At 38.1% G+C, this 17,409-nt stretch overlaps 1 protein-coding gene across 1 annotated transcript in view; it reads right to left on the reverse strand.

Moving 5' to 3' along the window:
* Nucleotides 1–3,419: 3,419 nt before the first annotated feature.
* Nucleotides 3,420–17,409, reverse strand: part of LOC136791965 (IQ domain-containing protein H-like) — a 45,598-nt gene continuing 31,608 nt past the window's right edge. Inside the window, exons 5-6 of the mRNA XM_059059548.2 lie at nucleotides 4,252–4,803; nucleotides 3,420–3,551 (exon numbers count right to left, since the gene is read on the reverse strand). Coding sequence (XP_058915531.2) covers nucleotides 3,420–3,551; nucleotides 4,252–4,803 — 684 coding nt within the window. The remainder of the gene's footprint in view (nucleotides 3,552–4,251; nucleotides 4,804–17,409) is intronic.

Raw genomic sequence — 17,409 nt, forward strand, 5'->3', positions numbered from 1 at the left:
GTAACTTGGGCAAAGAAACTGTAAGCAGAATTAGTTTGTAGGTTTTATTTAGACCTCTGATTTTTCTAGGGGAATTGGGATTCTTTGTTGCAGTTCTTTCTTAATTTGACTGATAGATTTTGCTTAAAATAGACCCTACTATTCTATTCCTGCTATGAATCATGGTAGATTTTTTGGGGTTATAATTATATTTCATTAATAAAAATGATAAAAATATGCAATATACAATTAAGAGATCAGCCTATATAACCTGGAAAGGATGACTTTCTTTTTATCATCTTATAAAATTACAAGGCCAATCTGTTTCTTTGGACAATTAATCAATAGCATCCTACCTCTGTTGGTTAAAAATAGCTAAAACTTTTTGTTACATCTGAGAATACTTCTCAAAATATGTAACAGCCAATCATGTTTCCTAATTCCTCCTTTCAAAGAGGTGGTTACTCTGCAATGTATAATTGTCTTCATGTTCATATCATCAAGCCATAGATTTTTAAATACATGATAAATATTTTGTGGTCAGAAACATTGCTGAAAGGCCATGCTTCCTGTGATTATGGGTTTGGAGAATGCAGTTACTCCTGTGTATGCAACACTGCATAAACAAATAACCAAATGCCTACAACTGTAATATATTATGTAGTTATCAGCTACTAAGCTTTCATTTTTAGGGTTTGAATAACTTAGTGCAGCCCCAATTGGCTAGTGCACGGTGTCATTATTTCTGGGGCCAATTCCACACCAGATGTGATCACAAATTTCCTATGGAAATAGAAAGAGAGGACAAGGCTGCAACTTGTATTAAATGCGTACCTGAATCTTACATTCCTACCAACTGATTTCGATTAGTGAATCCCTCTCAACTCTGGGAACAAAATTACTATATTGAATAGATTTGGGGGGGCCATGTATTTAGAGAAAAAAATTGCTTCACTTTCATCCACTTCTATTTTCATGAATTGTGTAGGGAAGTCTCCAGTGCAGGTGACAAAGTAGCCATGTTATGGCTAGCTGAAATCTTCTTCAAGTATTCCTAGGGGAAGTGGTACATAAGAAAAAAGTGTGCCATAATCATTTTTTTTAAAGGTATGGTTTGAGAATTATGCCTGTGGAATAGGTGCCAGATGACAGTTTAATGCTAGTTAAATGCAATTTAATGTCCACAAGTCATTTCATAACCTAAAGCTTAAATTTTAGAAACAAATACATTTGATCAAAGCCCAAGTATTATCCTCTTGTGAAAATGTGAAATTGGGCTTTTTAAATACTCAGTTGAGAAAAATATCTGAGCTTGTTCTTATCTCTTAGAAAATACATGATTAGCAATTTTTCTTGCTTACCTAAAATGGGTTATTATTAACCAACAAAAATTACTGCAGTAGGGAAGACTTTCAGATTTATTACGTATTTATTTTAACTGAGTATGAGTAATCTAGAAGAAAACTAGTTTTACTATCAGATTTAAAATAATGCTTTCTAATTCTAGTTTCTGTCCAGGTTATTTTACTACTTAATTTATATTCAGCAAGCTCTTTTGGAATTTTAAGACAGCTTCATTTAAAATTATATTTTATTAACCAATTTATATCACTAACCATTACTTTCATTATTTGACCTCTTTGGAGGCCTGTTTCTATCAGGCTTCCCTGCAGGGCTGACTGCTTGGAGATTTAGAGTCAGAAGTGGGGGTACAGGAGGGAAGAACTGTGTGGAAATTGGATCTATAATACCTTTGTGCTTGTCAACATTACAAAATGGGGGTCTTGTTTCTATTTCTAGTTCTGAATAAAACAGAGAATGCAAAACAAAATTTCCCACATAATATCAGGTCAGGTCCACAATTAGTTGCAGAAGCAAAAGGCTTTTGCACCTTATTCTAAGGAATCAAGTCAGTTAATTGGGTCTGCAATTAGCCTCTCTGGTTGCAATCAATTACAAGTGCAATTTCTGTGTGTGAACTAATTTTGTGTGCAGAATAGTCCCACCAAAACAAAAGCCTAAGTTAGAATGAAATTCAGATCTGTCTTACCTCACTTACTTACTAAGGAGGAACTAATTTCTTCTGTGAGCCTTAAAAAGGACCAAACCTAAAAGGCTCTGTACTACTGAAGTATTTTCTTAACTTTTCTATAAGTACTCAGATGTAAGTACTTTAAAATCTAAGAAAGTTTGCATTACTTTGTTACTAATAATATTTTATTTATTTAACCTATCATCTTAATTATATTTACATAATTTTTTTCACTTTGTCTTAACTTTATTTCAATTTTCATCTGTCTTTGTATGACATAATATACATGCCTCATGGAGAGTGCACTTTGAAAATCCATTGAGAATTCTTAAAATAAGAAATGACATTTCTTCAGTGTAAGACTAAGTGTTCATAGATTTTAGCATGATTTTGAGTCTATCTCTTTGTAGGGAATATATTTACATAATTATTAAAAAAAATTTTTTTGCTCTTCATATTACTGTTAAATGTGTTAGTTTCTGTACTATGTGTAAGTACCCAAGCATGTATGCACAAATAAATTGCAATCCAGAATTCTATTACAATAGATCACTTAATGAGTTGCTCTACTTAAAAGGCCTTAATATGTAATATGAAGATTCAATGAGTTTTACTGTTTGTCAAAACTCTACTAAGTCAGCTTGGGAAATTTGGCCTCACCAAGGAAATTTAACACACTAGGTAGATAAAAAGCAAAACAACACAAAACAAATATGCAAACAAATCCCAAACATTTTGACAGTAGCTCATGTTTTAAAAGAACTTCCAGTGCACATTTCTGAAATTCCCAATGTCATTTTGGCATACCTATTTTACCACTGCGTTGCAGACAACAGCTTTTAGGTTCCCCAATTCATAAATGTAATTAAATAATTACATTAGTGCTAATTAACATGAAAACTGCAGATTATTTAAGCGCAAAAAACACTATTCAACTTCTTAATTATTCTTGTTCACACAGCATTTCCTTTTGCTCAGGCGCCCTAGGTGCAAATAAAGCATCCCATCTGCTCGTAATTAGAACTAAATAATTTCAGAGAATGTAGCTTATCATTTTGACTGCACATTTGATTAAAAACAGTGTACAAGCAATATCCTGGCTTATTGGTGTAACAGCAACAACACTCACAAGCCTGTGCTCTTCTGTCATTAAAGAAGATCGAAAACATTATCTGTTATTTCAGGGGAAAAAAATACAACTTTTTAGTTCATTTCATACAGATGAAAGCGAATTACAGCAAATCACCTCTCCACTGAATAGCAGCCCCCACATAATGACTTTATTTGCTTAATCCCCAAATTAAACGCCGTCTCGAGCGAGGGCCCTGTGTTATTACTCTCATCATGTCGAGAACGTTTTCCTGCCGAGACCAATTTGAATAAAACAAGGGGCCTTCCTTGAACTCAATCAAGGAGCCATAATGTGGTGGGTAATAGAGGTTGCTGAAAGATTTGCAGGCAAAAGTGTTATACCTAATGATGGGATATGGATAATAGTCCTCCTGGAGGTCCTGATGCGATTCCAGTTGGCTGCCAGATGCTAAAAATCAAGAAGAGCATTGATCAGTGACAGGAAGCTGTAGTGGATTCATCTAGTCAAACTTCAGCTGTTTTTCCACTGTACAGTTAAGCCAGGCATAAATTATATTAATTGATTTAATTACATACTTAAAACATTTTCCCCAATTAATTTAATTAGGTGGCTACATGATGCTACTGGCAGGGGAAGATTAGAGGCAGCTCACTTAATTAACAGAATATGAATGAAAAAAAGAGAAAGCAAACATAAATGAAATTGTGAGCACTAATTAAAAGGCTGTCTGCAAACTTAAATACTTTCTGACAAAGTGGTGACAGCAACGTAGACAAGAGAGGATTTTTTTTTTCCTAGCCAATTAAAGCTCCAGAAGGTATATATATAGGGAGAAAAGGTAATGCAGTTAAAACATTGATTTTCTGACAGAATGACCATAGTCAAAGTGAAGGGACTTTTTTCTATAGAAAAATTGCAACAGATTTTGCAGGCACAAAAGCCAGATTCCTGATTAGGGCTAAAATATGATGTAGAGACAAGTGTAGGGTTTGTGCTTTGTACATTAAAGGGAGTGTAGGTGAGGGAGGCTGGGGGGGAGTGTAGTTGGAGAGAGAGAGGGAAGAAAAAGAGACAACTTATTGCAATCGTTCAAGCAAGAAATGTTTAGAAAAAGAGGTCTGCCTTAACAGCTGGCAGCCTTGTATACCTTGGCTCGAACACGGAAATTCCCCAGGTGTCTTTCACGTGATTCCTTCAGGAGCTTCCTCAGCCGGGTCTTATGGCTATGTAAGAGCCACGCAACGGCGATCACACCTGACGCCCACTTCTGCCGGCGATAAACAAGGAAGAATCTTCTTGCTCTGTAGCATTTCCATGTGGCTTGGATCTTCATGGCAGCCTCTGTCTTTCCATCTCGGCCCTTGTATCTTTGCCCGGGAAGATTTAACATCATTTGGATGTTAGCTGGGTTCTCTAACACTGAGAGAAGGTCGTATCTGGTAAGTTTATTCTTCAGCTCAAACTCTGGAAGGAGTGCTACTAAACTGTTCCCTTTTATTTTGACTTCTGGTATCGCATAGTCCCTAAGAAACTTCTCGATATGTTCCAAGAGAGAAAAAATACTTCCCCAAGACAAACTGAAATGCTCCTTGAACGCTAAGAAGTCTGGGGCTGTCTTGTCTACAACACCATTATAAATAAAAAAGTCATAATCCCATGGTGATTTCAGAGCCTTAGAAGGTGTTGTCACTTTCATGGCCTGTGGAAGGAAAGTGTCAGCAGAGATGAAATATAATTACAATCTACTCTAAATGAACGGTCAAGACACACACTATCACATTATCGTTTATTACTTGATGGTGGGAGGATATGGATCCTAGTTCTGATTTAATACATATATATCGTAATAGGAAAGTCAGGCTGTTATATAATCATAAAACTCATTGCCAGAAGATATTTTAGAGGTTGCTCAAAGCTATTATCATTCTTATAAAAGTGTTGTAAGAAACTCATATAAAAATTATGCATTTAGTTCACTTTGATATGGTCAGCTGATCCCATAATCTCTGTGATTTACTTTTTACACATGCATGGATGGAAGCATGTCACTGCTTTCTTGTTCGTAAGTTATCCACCAATCCTGAAAAATAGGATGAAGCCTTTCTTTGCAATCTCTGTGACAACTTCAGATAAGCCCATCAAAGCTGTCCTGTCTTTTCTGACTTTCTAACAGGTCATCATTTCTAGCATTTTGGAGTTCTTCTGCCACCTTCTTTGAATACCCAGGAGTGAGTTTTACAAAGAGCATTATGTTGTATGTTATCACCCTTGCCACTTTTGAGGTTTCTCTTGTCATATGTTCTTTTATTCTTAAATCTGGACCCTTCTTAGGGACATATCTGGAACTGTCCCCGGGCAGATAGAATCTGAAATCTCACAATTAAAACCAAGAAATATTTGCTTTTCATTTTTTTCCTGTCCGTACTGATTTTTTTAAGTCATGAAAACATACTACTTTCATTTTTAAATGTCAAGAGGGTTTCTCTAAGAATGGGACGACTGGGCAGTTTTTTTCTTTTTTTTTTTTTTTTTTTTTGTGGTACTCCGGACGCACAGGCTCAGCGGCCATGGCTCACGAGCCCAGCCGCTCCGCGGCATGTGGGATCTTCCCGGACCGGGGCACGAACCCGTGTCCCCTGCATCAGCAGGCGGACTCTGAACCACTGCGCCACCAGGGAAGCCCAAGTTTTTTTCTTCTTTATACTTTTCTGTAGGAAAAAAACTGAATAAATGCTACTTAAAAAATAAAATCAGAAGAGATTTGGATGAACAGCAATATATGTCACATATACCCCTTTAAAAAAAAAAGGAAAAGGAAATTTTGTTGTGTCACTGTCCTCTGTGAAACTACTACATTTCATTATTGAAACCTGTGGCACTAGGAAAATAGACATTCTTCCCCATGGTCTAAATGATTCTAATGGCCTGAGGGTGAGGGGCATAGATGTTTCAGGTCCTGCCTTCTCCTCAGTCAACCAGGTATCAGCTTACAGTGCTGATTGTTTCTTGCTTAGGGATTTAAGGAACAGATTGTCTTCAATATGTCAATATTTTCAGGTGTATAAGCCCATCTTTACCAGATTATAGGATTATATTGCTCTTTGCATTTTGAAGAGTTTTCACAGAAATCAAAGAAAAAAAAAGATCCAGTTAATTTATCAATGACTGTTGTTCCACAGCACTGTGTTGAGTATTACTATGTTAGATTGTTCATGCTTTGTCCTTACTAAACAGATGTTAACTGATATTAATTAACAAATTCAAGGTAGAAAGCTATCTAAGAGAAAAACAAGCCAAGATATATATTTACAGTAAAAGCACAATAAGCAAACACAAGGGGAAAAAAAACCACCTTCCTATTCTTTTTCTTAGGTTCCAGACAGTGGAATAATTAATTAGACTGTCATCTCAAGTAAAAATGCTGAAAAGCAAGTGTTAAGTTTGAAAAGTGTAACTTCCTTGAACTTTAGAAGCAGACTTATAGCAGTGAGCTTTTGTATACTTTTAAGAGTCATTATAGGCATAAGAACAATGGAGAAAGCCTTCTCTCCAAGACTGTAGCCCTTTCTGAGCTAATCAAAGCTCCAAGAGAGAATGCAAACTGTTGGTAGATGGAAACAAATTTCTTCTTCTTGGACAGGCAAGAGGGAGTTAGAGAAGCAATGCCTCCTTCTGCAGACATCAACCCTGGCAGGAGGAGCTGGAGCTCCTGGTAGAAGACAAGGGGCACATGTTCCAACAACAATGGTCCTGTGGCTTCATTTCTGCCTTCCTTCAAGAAGAAGATGGTGGGAAGGTTAGAATTCAGAGAAGAATGACAGTACTTCCTCAGTGAGAAGCAGACATGCAAAATAATCACAGATGGACATGTATGGAGCTGGCTGGTCCTGCCAGTCACATGATTGGTCCTGACAACAAGACCCTGAGATTCCTATAAGAAGTGCACCTATGGACAGGAGATTTGCCAGAGAATCTGCTTTCCTTGGTAACATTAAACTAGTTTTGAAATTTCTTTATGGAGAGTCATGTGGAATTGGAGCAATCTTGGGGAGAAGTTTAGAAAGGAGAGGAATCTTAAGTCTCTCTTGGACAGTGCCCTTCCAGGGGGTAGGTCTAGGGCATTGACATACAACAGCAAATGCATTTAGGACCTTTTGAAAGCATAGCCGTGCAGTGGAAATGGGGTTACTGAATTGAACGGTGGCTGTCTTAGAACAAAGGGATTACACCTCCCTACCTTCTTGGATGATATTCCAGTAAAGACCTGCTCTCAAAGGAAAAATACTCTTGGACATCAAATAGACCACTCAGGCACGGGGAAGCTATGGGTATGGAGTCAGCTAAAGCGTAACTGTAGTACATCTGTCACGGAGAATGCCACACCTGGGAGCACTTTAGACTTAGAGCAAGAGAAGACATGTCTATCAAGAGAAAGCCTTCCCAAATTAAAGCAGTGCATCAACATTGTGAGATCCATTGAGCAGGTAAAGACAAAGCTGCTTCACAGCCTGCTAGGAATAAGAGCCCTGATTAAAGGTCACGCCATCCTTCAGGTTCTGGTTTCTTCTGCTATTCTTCCTTTACTATTTATCTCCATGAACTTGTCTACAATTATTTGTTGCCTTCCTCCCTTCCCTTCCCTTCCATTCCCTTTCCTTCCTCCTTTCCTTCCTCCCTGCCTCTTTCACCTATTCCCTCCCTCCCTCCTTCCTTTCTTTCTTCCTTTCCTTCTCTCTTTTTCTCTCCTTCCTCCCTTCCTCCCATCCTCTTCCCCCCCCTTCTCTTTTAAGATGTGCTGCACTCCTAATGCAGTGTTACTGACTCAGTAGCCACACTGTTTCCTTCTAGTGGGGATGGCTGTCTGTGTGCCATCCGCATTCTCACCTGGTCCCTTTTGGGACACCTGCCACACCTTTGTGAGATGCCTGCACTTAACTAATTGGCCCACACAGAGCCCAAACCTGTGGTTGTGGCCTAATTATTAGCATCCTGTTCTAACTAACTGAGTCAACTAGCTGAGAAATGCTCTTCTTCATTTGCAAAGTGTAATCACTAATTAGGTAACTTTGAGAGTTTATGGAGTAGTTATTTAGGAAAAATTCTAATACATAAAACAGAAAGGCAGGATGATGATTACATATGTAAGTCACAGATGTGAAGCAAAAACAGACAGGCCCAGTATTAACTTCTAAAATTCAGACATAGGGCTTCCCTGGTGGTGGAGTGGTTAAGAAGCCGCCTGCCAATGCAGGGGACACAGGTTCGAGCCCTGGTCCAGGAAGATCCCACATGTCGTGGAGCAACTAAGCCTGAGTGCCACAACTACTGAGCCTGCACTCTAGAGCCCGTGAGCCACAACTCCTGAGCCCGCATGCCACAGCTACTGAAGCCTATGTGCCTAGAGCTGTGCGCCGCAACAAGAGAAGCCACCGCAATGAGAAGCCCGTGCACCGCAAGAAAGAGTAGCCCCCACTCCCTGCAACTAGAGAAAGCCCGCGTGCAGCAACGAAGACCCAATGTGGCCAAAAATAATAAAAATAAAGTAAAATAAAATTCAGACATAACTGCTGCAAAGAAAAAAATCCAGAAAAAAAAGCATGTATTTAAATCTAAGCTGAATGTATTTATGAAAAATGTTCTTTTCAAACATGTGGATAGCATGTGGATGTGGGATTAAATTGTAGCCAAGGATCTCTAAATTGGATATAAATGAGATCTCTTGGTGGTAAATGGTCAAGTATTTGGGATAATTCAACAAGGATATCATCTTTAGAGAATGATTTGCCTAGAAGGATAGACTAAATCGCTTCTGAATCTATAAGCCGATGTTCAGTTTCTCAAACACTCAAACATATCCACTAGTAATTAACCTAAGCAATTTCATTGTGTGAAAAAGAATGTTTCTTCCTGCCATTGTGACTCTAAGGGAGAGCTTAGTTCAGAGTATGAGTGGAGTGACTCTCAAAGATGGAGAATTCATTACTCCCTGAAGACCAGGGATGCCATTTGTCTGTTCTATTCTTTAATATTTGCTGAGGATCCACAATGTGTTAAGCTTTGTACAGAACAGACATCAAGACCTCAGCTCATTAGATTTTTTTGAAAGATATATACAATATTCAGGGACAATAGCTGACCTAATCAGGGTTCAGGGATTCAGCATAATCATAGTGCTGAATTTTAGTGCATGAAGGATCTTGAAGGTCACTGACCTCACTTTTAACTCAAATAGGATATTATGGGTCCAGGGAAATGAGCCTTGGTCTTGAAGTCTGACTAACCTGGGATCAAGTCCAAGCTCGGCCATGATGTACTATGTATTCTTGGGCAGGTTACCATAGGCTATAGACTGAATGTTTGTGTCCCCACAAGATTCATATGTTGAAGCCTTAGTCCCCAGAGATGGGGCCTTTGAGAGGAAATTAGGACATGAGGGTAGAGCCTTCATGATGAGACTAATGCCCTTATAAGAACAGATAAAAGAGGGATGATCTCTTTCTCCACCTTGCGAAGATACAGCAAGAAGGCAGCCATTTGCAAACCAGAAAGAGGGCTCTCATCAGGACCCAACCATATGGGCATCCTGACCTTGGACTACCAGCCTCCAGAACCGTGAGAATTAAATGTTTGTTGTTTAAGCCACACAGTCTATAGTATTTCATTACGGCAGCCTGAGCAGACTAAGACAACATCCTTTCTGAAACTAGATGTTTCTCATCTGTAAAAATGAGAGGTCCCTATAAAGTTGTGAAGATCGGAATATGTGTAAAGAATTTTTCACTGCCTTACTTCTAGTCCATGTGGTTATTATCATAGATGAGGAAACTGGGGCTCAGAGAGGTTAAGTGACTTCCAAAGATCAAACAGCTGGTTGCTATTCCCTGCCCCCATCCCACCAATGCCCACAGCCCTAACTGTCCAAAACATCCTATATGGCCTATTACCAAGCTGTGCTCTCCTTCTCAGCCTTCCTTTTGCCATCTCCTTCATCAAAGTCAACCTGGCCTTGACTTGCTGTTCCTTTCTTATTTGAAAAGCAGTCTGTTAAACTAACCCCTGTGAACATGCCAGAGAACCATGGTGTGGTGGAAAAGTGATGGATTTGAAGAAGACCTGGGATCTAGGTTGTCACCACCTTCCTCTGTGGCCTTGGGAAGTCACTTCTCCCATGGGGTTTCAGTTTACATCAGGGCACTTCTAATTTTGACACCCTATGTCTCTCTGACTTAAAGTGTTACCTCTGCAGTAGTGTCTGTGTTTAATAAACTCCTGGAGCTAGTCAGGCCATCACATCAAAGGCAAACATCTCCAGTAGCTTCACTTCATGTACCATGAGAGAGACCCAGGGATTTTTTTTCCTTTTCTATTTTTTATATAGAAAACTCTTTCTTGCAAATTGCAAACTACAATAGAGGAATAGCTGCCTGCACCAACTCTGTGTAAAGATGGTCATGGGGAGAGAACCCTAAAGAGGGATAGTCCAGTATTTTAGGGTCTGCAAATCAGCAGAACAGCTGTCGGTCTGTAGGACATACAAACTGCATAACCCTTAAGGGTCAGTTAAAAGTGAGAGTCAGAGCCCTTAACCTTTATAAAGAGAATAAAAAACAAAAATAGAGAACTCATTGCCTTGACTGTAAAGGCAACTCATGTCAGCAGCAATCTTCTAGGGATAATTTCTGCAGTTGTTTTGAAAGGTATTTTTACTTAAATGAATTTTCCTGAACTCTGAAACACTTCCTGAGGAGAAAAAAATCCCCATCCCTGTTTGCATTCTTTTGGAACAAAAACACTCAGTGGATCCAATTCTGGTTAAAGATCAAACAGAACAAAATCAGGAAGATTTTTTTTAAATAGAGGGAGTATATTTTCAGTCAAATGTAAAACTTCCTTTTCTAGAGACACATTTCATTTCACTGCTGCATTGATTTCCTCTTTTCTGCTACCCTTCTATTATTCTCTGTGAGAATGTGACGTAGTTAAGGGCCAATTGGGATAATTATGATTGATGGGTAGCACCTGCTGGGGATATAGGTACCTGATACGGATGGGAATCAAAAGCAGCCTGGATTCCTAGTTTCCTGAGAAAAGACACACTATCATTTTCTATACAGGTAAAGGAAAAAGAGCAAGCCTTGAGAAGGACCTCTATCATCACCAAAGTAAAGCTTGACATGACAATTTTCTTGAGGAAAAATGTGTGTACAGCAAGTCCGTTGGTCACAGATCACTGAACACTTGCAGAATTCTTATAATACCCCACCTTGTCACACTCTCTAGACCTACATATATAGTCTGCTTTATTTTAACTCATAGCACTTATCACTTTCTCACATAATATTAAAATAAACAACTTTCTGCCTCCCTTACTAGAATATAAATCCCAAGAAGGCAAAAACTTGATTTGTTTTGTTCACTGCTGTATCCCCAGTACCTGGTACACTTCCTGGCCCACCATCAGAGGTCAATAAAGATTAGTTGAATGAATGAATGAATGAATGAGTGAATAGTAAAATTTAGGCTCATAGCTACTTAGGCTGCATTTACACCTCAATGCTCTTCTATGATCATACAAATTATTTGTAAACTCATAGCTTCAGTTTTGGAGCACTAATAGATAGTTTGGTTACTTGGATCTGAAAATGTCCATACCCTTTGACCAAAGAGTTCTATTGCTAAGATTTAGCCTAAATACAAAGATTTATGTACAAAGTTGAAAAATGTTCATGGCAGTTTTATTTATAACAGAGAAAAACTGGAAATTATTTACTAATAATTATAATACCTACTAATAATTTGACATTTATAATTTAATGTCAACAGGATAATGGCTAAGAAAATTGTGGTATATTGTCAAGACAGAATATTACATAGGCATTAAAAATGTTTTATAAAGAGTTTCAAACCATATATGTAAAGGCTTATGATAAGCTGTTAGGTGAAAAGAGTAAAATGACAGTTGAATATACAGTATGATATCAACAAAGGGACATGCCAAAGTTTAAATAATGCCAAAGGGTATTATGGAAAATATTTTTCTTGCATATCTAGGCATTTTTTTCTCCTTTCTGAAATTTTCTCCTCCTTCTGAACTTTCTAGTTCATCTATGGATGATCAGGTCATAATTTGATAAGAGAAAGGGACATAGCAAAAAAATAAAAATTATCTTGTGGCTTATTGATAACCTTTTTTCTGGTGTATATAAGTATTGGGTTGGCCAAAAAGTGCCTTCAGTTTTTAAGTAAAAATAGACACATTTTTCATTTTCACCAAGAACTTTATTGAACTATGTAATCACCCTCTCGTTCCACCACCTTCTGCATTTTTCAGGCAACTTCATAATTCCATCTTCCCCCAAATTTTTATCTTTTTGAGCAAAGAACTGTTCCAGGTGCCTTTTACAGTCTTCCAGGAAATTGAAAATTTTTCCATTAAGAGAATTTTGTAAAGACTGAAATAAATGAAAATCTGAAAATGCAATGTCTGGTGAATATGGCAGATGAATCAGAACTTCCCAGCCAAGCTGTAACAGTTTTTGCCTGGTCATCAAAGAAACATGTGGTCTTGCGTTATTCTGATGGTAGATTATGCATTTTCTGTTGACTATTCGGGATGCTTTTCGTTGAGTGCTGCTTTCAGTTGGTCTAATTGGGAGCAGTACTTGTTGGAATGAATGGTTTCGTTTTCTGGAAGGAGCTCATAACAGAGGACTCCCTTCCAGTCCTACCATATACCCAACATCACCTTCCTTGGATGAAGAACCGCCTTTGGTGTGGTTGGTGGTGTTTCATCTTGCTTACCCCACAATCTCTCCCGTTCCTCATTATTGTACAGTATCCACTTTTCATCATCCATCACAATTTGTTTTAAAAATGGAACGTTTTCATTAAGTTTAAGTATATAATCACATGCAAAAATATGGTCAAGGATTTTTTTTGCTTAACTTATGTGGAACCCAAACATCAAAGTGATGAACATAACGGAGCTGGTGCAGTGATTTTCAACACTTGATTTGGATATTTTGAGTATGTCGGCTATCTCCCGCGTGGTATAACGTTGATTGTTCTCAATTAATGTCTCGATTTGATCGCTATCAACCTCAACTGGTCTACCCCCCCAGCCGTGGAGCATCGTCCAGCACGAAACTTCGCAAACCACTTTTGACATGTTCGATCAGTCACAGCACCTTCTCCATACACTGAACAAATCTTTTTTTGCGTTTCAGTTGCGTTTTTACCTTTCTTGAAATAATAAAGCATAATCTGAAAATGTTACTTTTTTCCTTCCATCTTCAAAATTAAAATGGCTACACAAAAATTCACCAATTTTGATAAGTTTTTTTTTAATACATGCTGATATGACAGCTGTCACAATACAATCTAACAAAATTGTTTCAAATGAAGTTAAAGCAACTGAGTGCTACTAGGACCAGCTTACAGAAAAAACAAAACAAACTTTTTGATCAACCCAATAAAATTATTAATCACATGCAATGAAAATGTACAGTTAGGGACTTCTTTGGTGGCGCAGTGGTTAAAAATCCGCCTGCCAATGCAGGGGACCCGGGTTCGAGCCCTGGTCTGGGAAGACGCCACATGCCACGGAGCAGTTAAGCCCGTGTGCCACAACTACTGAGCCCCCAAGCCACAACTACTGAAGTCTGCATGCCTAGAGCCTGTGCTCCACAACAAGAGAAGCCACCACAATGAGAAGCCTGCACACAGCTACGAAGAGTAGTCCCCGCTCACTGCAACTAGAGAAAGCCCATGTGCAGCAACGAAGACCCAACATAATCAAAAATAAATAAATAAATTTCAAAATGTTTTTAAAAATGTAGTTAGATGATGCTATGAAGTAAAAATAATTTTATAAAAATTTTTCTTGTCAATGATATCTTGCAAGAAAAATTGTTTTGCAAATAAAACTGTTTAGTTTTAATTCACTTTTAAAGTTTCACGCCAAAAATGCATAGGTAAGACTGACAATTTCTAATGAATTAGAGAAAATAGAAAATGGCTTTAAAAGATGCTGCAGTTTTTCTTCTGTTTTCAGATTTGTTTTTCCTCTTCTTCCTTTAAGTTGTTAAATTAAATGAGGTCTTATGATGGAAAGCGAGTCTAAAAGAGAAAATTAGCCTTGGACTTCCTTTTGAATCTCATCTTGTACCTCCAGGTTTTGAGTGCTAATGCTTGTCAAAGTACATACCCCACTCTCTTTAACCCTTTAGCCCAAGACAAGAAAGGAGATCAGCTTGTGAAGGAAGTACAAAGCCAACCAGGAAGGCACTGTATCTTCAAGAAGTAGGCTTCTTCCCCCACTAGATGTGACAAGTCAAAGTCGAAACTGCTGCTAGAGATCACTTAGTGGTTTTCAAAGTATGTATTTTGTGTGTGTGTGTGTGTGTGTGTGTGATACATGGGCCTCTCACTGTTGTGGCCTCTCCCGTTGCAGATCACAGGCTCCGGACGCGCAGGCTCAACGGCCATGGCTCACGGGCCTAGCCGCTCCGCGGCATGTGGGATCTTCCCGGACCGGGGCACGAACCCGCGTCCCCTGCATCGGCAGGCGGACTCTTAACCACTGCGCCACCAGGGAAGCCCTCAAAGTATGTATTTTTAAGCCTGGAACACTTTGTTCAAAAACAACATAATTTGATGTTAAAGAGGTAAAACAGTTAACACAGCTGCTGTGGGTGAGAGGCCTAAAGCCCCACCTACTGGGAGCATCTACTTTTCTCCTTTACCTGGGGGCGTCAGGGTTAGTGTCATAGGGGATGTGGAAGCTCCTTAAAAACAATGACCTGGTCTAATCTCTTTATACAGATAGGGGGAAAGGAGACTGGATGGGGCACTGATATGTTCACTGTCACACTTGTTACCTGATTAAAATAGTTCAGCCTTCTTACCTGTAAAATAATCACAGTTTTCTAACAAGAAGATTAAGACTATATTGATATGTTGGGAAAATACTAAAGAAAGTAACAATATAACAAAATGACTAAGAGAAGCAAGATCCCACATTTGACATTAAAATGTTATCACCTAAACCTAACCTTTCTACACCGAAGGAAATTTTACAACAGAGGTATGACTTGAGAAATAGGATTTTCTTTTATTTTTTTTTCTTTAATTTGGAAAAAGTCTCTAGAATACAGAAAAGTATAGAGAATAATTTAAAAAATCTACATGGACACATGTTAATCTTTTGTCTTCTTTGAGATATATATGTATCTGTGGCTCATAAACTCAAGGGAGTGAACTACAAAAGTCCTGTAGCTTTAAATCAGGAGGATCTCCATGAGGATGAATTAAGTTATACTGTGATGTCCTAATGTTAGATAACACAGAATATATATAATAGATACATATGATATATATATGTATATACATTTGATTCAAAGAAGACAAAAATACATATATTTAAATTTTTAATAGTTTAAAACTATAGTACATTTTATGTATTTATAATTATTATTTATAACATACATTTTAAATATATTTATTCATATATTTATATGTGTGTTTAAATGAAAGAAATGAAACATTAGGTACAATTGAAGTCCTCTCTATATTTCTTTTTAGCTCATTCCTCTCCCTCCACCATTCCCAGAAGCAAACACACTCATGAATTTAACCTGGACTCTCACATCCCATAGACATAGTTGTTAAAATAATAAAAAGATTTATTTGTTAAGAGAGGCAGTTTTAGCAACTTCAAACCTTTGAACTAGATTCCTAAAAATAAAGGCCTAGGATTTTTTTTGGATTTCTTGAAATAACTACTACAAACTCTACTATGGTTTATTATTTTATTCTTTGGATCCTTATGCAGAACTTGATTGACTCAAACTTATTCAACAAGATGTACTTGGTTAAATGATCTAGAAGACACAGAAAAGGCTATTAAATTCAGAGCCAATAAAAGTAGACATGAGAGCAAAGGTGACAATACTGTCCTGATACTGAAGGAAACAAACAAAAGAAGACACTGGAAACTGGATATATGCATATATAATACTGAATAGAGAAAATGTTAAAATTATATTAGGGAGGCAGAGATACATTTTTTAGAAAGATTTCCATCAAAAATTATTGAGATTTTTAAAAAGTGTCTAATGCTTTGGGGCTCTGACAGTCATGCAGTTCATTCTGGCTCTGTCACTTACTAGTTGGATGACCTTCACCTCCCTGTATGCAGGTCCTCCCAGTATAGTGGGAATAATAATAGTACCTACTACATAGAGATGTTGTAAAAATGAAGTGAGATGTTCCCTGTAAAGTGTTAGGAACATGCATGTTAGCTGCTGGTAGTAATAGTAGTAGTAGTAGTAGTAATATCTGGAAAACCAGCCCATGAGGAAGAGTTCATAACCTGGTATGTGGAGGGGGCACAAATTCTGGAGCCTCTGCACCTCTTTACCAGCTGTGTGGGCCTGGGAACAATGACAGTACAAAGGTTCTAGGGCTGCTGTGAGCATTCAGTGGGTATGGAAGATGCTTAGTGCCATGTTCTAAGAACATGCTCCATCAACATTAGCTGTTAGAAATATTCCAGATAGATAATGCCTTAGTATTCTTAAAGCACATCCTAATTTTAAGGTGCAAGAGCAAGCTCACAATTACCTCACAGCAAGAAGTCAAGGAAAGCTAGGGGATCGAATTGCACTGATTTGTTTATCCAGGAGCACCCTTCTGTCTAGGTTCAGACGACTATATGCAGTCATTGCTATAAATACAGCCCTGTCTGCTCTCAGCTCTGCAGGAGTATAAGGAGACCCAAAAGGTGGTCTCTTTTTCCTTGAAAAGGGGTGACTAAACTCCCTATGAAATTCTTACTGATAAGATCACCAAGAGAGGGAGGCCTAGAAGATGCTCTTAAAAATAGACTAGTGAATTACGAAACAAGCACTTTATTGTTCCAAAGCACTTTCACACACATTAAAGCCTCTAACCCTTACAGCCACCCTAGAGAAAGGAGGTATCATCCCCATTTCTCAGAGGAGGCAAGTGGGGTACAGAGAATTTAAGTGACTTGCTCAAAGTTCCCTTATTAGTAAGAGGAAAATCCACCTCTTTCTTGCTCTGTTACTTACTAGCTGGATGTTCAGAACTTTTATTACACATACATGGCCTTACGGAATGCTCCTCACTGGCATGTATTTGCCATTGTGGGAACTATTTTATTTTTCCAACTTTCTGGTTACCTTATTTCTTTTAGTCAGCTTAACTCTAAATCCCACACCCTTACCTATTATATCATAGATGTAGTATGCATGTGTGCACGTGTATAAACACACACGCACAC

Source organism: Kogia breviceps, chromosome 3 (assembly GCF_026419965.1).
Source record: "Kogia breviceps isolate mKogBre1 chromosome 3, mKogBre1 haplotype 1, whole genome shotgun sequence".
Lineage (NCBI taxonomy): Eukaryota > Metazoa > Chordata > Mammalia > Artiodactyla > Physeteridae > Kogia > Kogia breviceps.